Source organism: Pteropus vampyrus, unplaced genomic scaffold (assembly GCF_000151845.1).
Source record: "Pteropus vampyrus isolate Shadow unplaced genomic scaffold, Pvam_2.0 Scaffold20, whole genome shotgun sequence".
Lineage (NCBI taxonomy): Eukaryota > Metazoa > Chordata > Mammalia > Chiroptera > Pteropodidae > Pteropus > Pteropus vampyrus.
In genome coordinates, this window is record NW_011888801.1 from 2537984 (window position 1) to 2542769 (window position 4786).

A 4786-nucleotide genomic window follows, 5' to 3' on the forward strand; every position below is an offset into this window, starting at 1 on the left:
ACTTTACTTGTTTTAATTCATTTAATCTTCACCCTATGAGATAAGCCCTATTACAGTTGCTATATAAGGACAAGAGAGATAAAATAACTTGTCCAAGATCACACAACTGCTAATTGGCAGAGCCAAGACTCAAATTCCACACCCCTTTCACCTCGCTACATGCTTCTCTTTCTGTTCCCTGTTACATTTCTGCACATCCCTTCCCCTCAACTGTAAAACAGCTTCTTTATCTGACTGACCACATTTTCTTGATTTAGGTTTAAGAATAAATTCTATTACTTATTGGTGATATGACCTTGGGCTGATCACTTAATTTCTCTTCATATACTCACAGCTCCTAGTAAAGTGCCAGTAAATACTGACTGACTGACTGACTGAGTGACTGACTAAATGGATGAACTCTATGAGCCTTGGTTTGCCCATTTGTAAAATGGGAGTAATAAATGATACCTCATTCCTAGGGTTGTTGTAGAGTTGAAGTGCTTAGCACAGGACATGGCGCATGGTAAGAATCCAATACAACTTACTATTATAAGTTGTATGAAAGGTAAATGTAGTCTATAATATACAGAGAGAAAAAAACTTCTCACTATAGAGATTGAGGAAAGCTAGCTTCATGGCACAAGTAACTTAAGTAGACTTTGAAGAATGCATAGGTTCTGGACACAGAAATGAGGTGAAGGGAAGGGCATTTTAGGCAAAGCTAACAGCATAGATAAAGACAGACAGTGTAAGTTTTAAAATCTTAATCCCCCTCTCCCCAGTTATACCATTTTTAGGGTCAGATCTAAGGACATAACCCTAAATATTTAAAAAATTTATGCATAAAAATTTACACTGCAGCATTATTTATATAAGAACATGAAATAACTGGTATGTCCAACAATAGGGAAGTGGTTAAATAAATGATTTTATATTCATCTGATATGGTATAATATAATTAATGTTATAATAACATTAACATTATAATTAAATAAATGAAAAATATATAATAAGGTCAGTATGATTACAACTATGTGAAAGGAAATTTTAAAACCAAAAATAATATACAGAAACCTAGGAGGAGATATACTAAAATATTAATAGAAGTAGCGTTGGAGTAGTGGGCTTTGGTGATTATTTTGGGAAATTTAAAAGTTTTCTTCCTTACATGAATTACTATTTTATTATAGCTAACATTTATTGAGTACTTACTAAGTATTAGGCACTGCACTGATATTTTATGTATATTATCTCACATAATCCACACAACCCTATGAAGAAGGTTCTCTTGTTAACCTATTATAAATAGGGAAACTAAGATTTATATATTTATACAATAAGCATATATTACTTTTATAGTAGGAAAACCATGTATTTATTATCTTTATTGAATATTTTATTATTAAAAGACAAGAGGTTCAGGTAGCCCCCTCTTTCTTTGCTACTCTGAACTGTTAAAAATAAACATTGTTGTACATATTTCTTTATGTATTGGTACTCTTATTTCTGTAAATTATATTTCTTAAAGTAATATTTGGTATCAAAGTATATGTGTACCTGTTTTATTTTTAACTAATTTTAGACTTACAGAAAAGTTGCAAAAATAGTACAGAGATAATTTGGCAATAAAAAATAATAAAATGCTGATACATGCTACAATTTGTATGAACCTTGAAAACATTATGCTAACCGAAAGAAGCCAGTCACAAAAGACCAGATATTATGATTCCATTTATATGACATGTCCAAAATAGCTAAATCCTTAGAGACAGAAAACAGAATGGTGGTTGCCTAAGGCTGAGGGAAGGTGGGAAATAGGGAGAGATTACTAATGGATATGGGGTTTCCTTTTGAGATGATGAAAATATTTTAATATTAGATAATAGGGATGGCTGCACAACTGTGAATATGATAAAAACAGTGAATTGTCTTCTTTAAACGGGTGAATTTTATGGAATGTGAATTATATCTCAATAAAGCTGTTATTTTTTAAAAAAACAGTACAGAGCATTCCTATAATTTCTCACTTAGGTTCCCCTGATATTCACAACTGGGAAATGATTTGATAAATTGTGGTATAGCTATACTATGGAATTTTAAAAGTGCAGAATTTTAAAAGTGAAATATAATATGATACTTTTTTCCTAAAAATTGTTTAAAGGAAACAAAAACCCTTTATATATGTATACGTGTATACGTTTCTTTATGTTTGCAATAGTACACATAAAGAAGAAGCATGCAAGTTACACCATAGTAGAATCAAGAGAGAAGAACAAAGGAGATTATGCAGTTTGTTTTTATAACCCTCTGTTTAGTTTAATTTACTCTAAAAGGGCATGCAAGTTTTATAACTTTGTTAATTTAAAAATATTAAGGAAAAAAAGACAATAGAGGCTGCCCCTGGATTTCCCATGACTAGATAGTTATCTTTAGGTTTTAAGCAGCAAGAGGTGTATAAAATCACACATGCAGAGGCTCTGTGCCATCTGCTCCTTGGAGAGATAGAACATGAGCTGGAATCCTGAGGATGGAGGGAGGAGTTAAGATGAAATATTCTGGGTTTGGCAAAACTATATTTGAATCCCAGATCTCTGTCACCTACTGGATGTGGGCCTTGGGCCAGTTAACTGCTCTGGCCTCGGCTTCCTTATCCTTAAAATGGGAGTAATTAGATGCCCTCTTTCATCGAGTTTTAGTGAAAATGAGATCGTGCATGTAAGATGCTTAGCGTAGTACCTGGCACAGAGTATTCAATAGGTCATAGGCATCATCGTTGTTAATATTATCGCTAGTAGGAGTTTCTCAGTCCATAGGTTGATGTGTTCCTATGCCATCAACCTGAGAACTGACTTTATTCGTGCTGGTATTATACCCAGCTAAAATAAAAGTCTGTATTTCCCAGCCTCCCTTACAGCTAGGGACAGGGGAAATCTGGGATGGGACTTCCCTTTGGAAAGATGCTCTGTTGCTCTTACTTCCCCTCTACCTTTCTGCAGTCTAGATCCTATAGATGATGGCTAGAGCTCTCTCAGCAGCCTCTGCCCATGCAGCGACCTTGGAGAAGAAAGCCACACCCTCTGCATGTTGGAGCAGAAGCACAGGAGCCTGAGTCTCTGATCACCCTGGAGACCCCATGCCAGCCCCAGCTTGCCTTTCTCTGGACTCCTTTCCTGTCAGAGAAAAATCAATCTCTAACTTGCTTAAGCCCCTTTCTTGAGTTTTCTGTAATATGAATATAAACCCAGTTTATATTCATAATAGAGTTCTCACAGAACAACTAACCTAAAAAGCAAAATCTTACAGTGAGAAGGTGGCAAGGGAAGTGACTTGGGGAGGGGCTGGCTGCCTTCTCCTGGGCTTGGCCTAGGCACTTACTCGTCCCCAATGTAGAGATTGGGCCACACCTCGTTGACGTGGGTGTACCGGGGACTGCCCTTCCAGAAGAGACGCTCCAGCTCGAAGGCTCCGGGGGTACAGTAGTCCTCCGCCTCCCCCTCCTCCGCCTTCGGCAGCAGCCTCTGGGCAGATGGGTAGGCATTCTTGAGGCTTGTCTTCGGTTCTCCGGATGTCATTTTGGAGCCAAGGGATTTTCTTTCCTTTCTGCAGCTGGTCATGAGAGAGGGTCAGGATTGGGGTTAGCAAGGGACAGAGGTAGGGAATGGGTTTTCAAAAAGAGGTGGGAATAAACTGATCTCAAGATCTGGCAGATATTTCCCAGGTCTGCTGTTCTCCTGCTTCCTCTTCCCAGGCCACAGACGTAAACAAGAAAGGTCATAATGGCAGTTAAACAACATATTCCCAACATTCCAGTCTCTCCAGGACAGGAGTGCTGGGGCCCTCTGACGGGTGGAGGCAGATTTGCAGCAGACCCGCAACAAATCTCAGCCGGCGGCTGCTCCTTGCCTTCTTTCTTTTAGATTTTACTTCTTTTGTGCCCACTTTTTCCTTTATCTGACTGTAATCCGCTGGCTTGGGCCATTTTGAACTGAATACGAAGGCCCAGAAGGTCCCTGACATTCCAGGCCATGGAGCCGGCGCCCATGGGAAGGGCGCTCCTGTCAATCCAAAGCCTATCTAGTCTGGGCAACCACGCACGTTCCCAGGGCTCCAGGAGCCTTGGGATGGAAGGAAACGACTGTGTGAGGGTCCGTCAACTTGTTAGGACAGTCGAAGTCAATGTTGGCAGCTTTCACACTAGGGGGTTGGCAGGCATGTTAACTCACCATAGAGTGCAGAGTGCCCCCATATTTGTATGGGGTGCAGAATGTGTATTTGTAGAGCTTGTCGAGCTCTGCAAATGGAATGCAGGAGGAAAGTTCCTGTTGTCACCAAGGAAATGAATTCGCTGTGGGATTGGGCAGCATTTGTTCCCTGAGCAGAGTGACCAATGCGTCTACACTCAGGCGGCCTGGAAATGGAAGTTATACTCTGAGATTGGAGGGAGAGAACAGGGAGAAGTGACTAAGAAACGTAGTGGTTCATGACAGGGAGGGGATGTCATTCATTCATTCATTCATTCATTCATTTCTTTGCAAATATTTACCTAGCATTTATTTTGTGCCAGATACTGTTCCTCGTGCTTTACGACGGTTAACTCATTTAATCATCTTAACAACCCTATGAGGTAGGTGCTATTGTTATCTCCATTTTACAGATGAGGAGAATTGTAGATTGAGAATGTAACACATGGTCTTAGTCCTTTAAGAAAACAATAATTGCTGAGAGGACTGTGAGGTGTAGCAGACCATGGCTAAAAAGGGGTTGGTAGCCTCAAAGACTAGTAGGATCATGTCAAAGTGTTCAG

General features: G+C 39.4%; 1 protein-coding gene across 1 annotated transcript in view; it reads right to left on the reverse strand.

Annotated features, from left to right (window-relative positions):
• The window catches only part of DUPD1 (dual specificity phosphatase and pro isomerase domain containing 1), a 24017-nt gene extending 20394 nt beyond the window's left edge, over nt 1-3623 (reverse strand). The window contains exon 1 of the mRNA XM_011355297.1: nt 3358-3623. Coding sequence (XP_011353599.1) covers nt 3358-3596 — 239 coding nt within the window. The 5' untranslated portion in view covers nt 3597-3623. The remainder of the gene's footprint in view (nt 1-3357) is intronic.
• Between the last annotated feature and the right edge of the window lie 1163 nt (nt 3624-4786).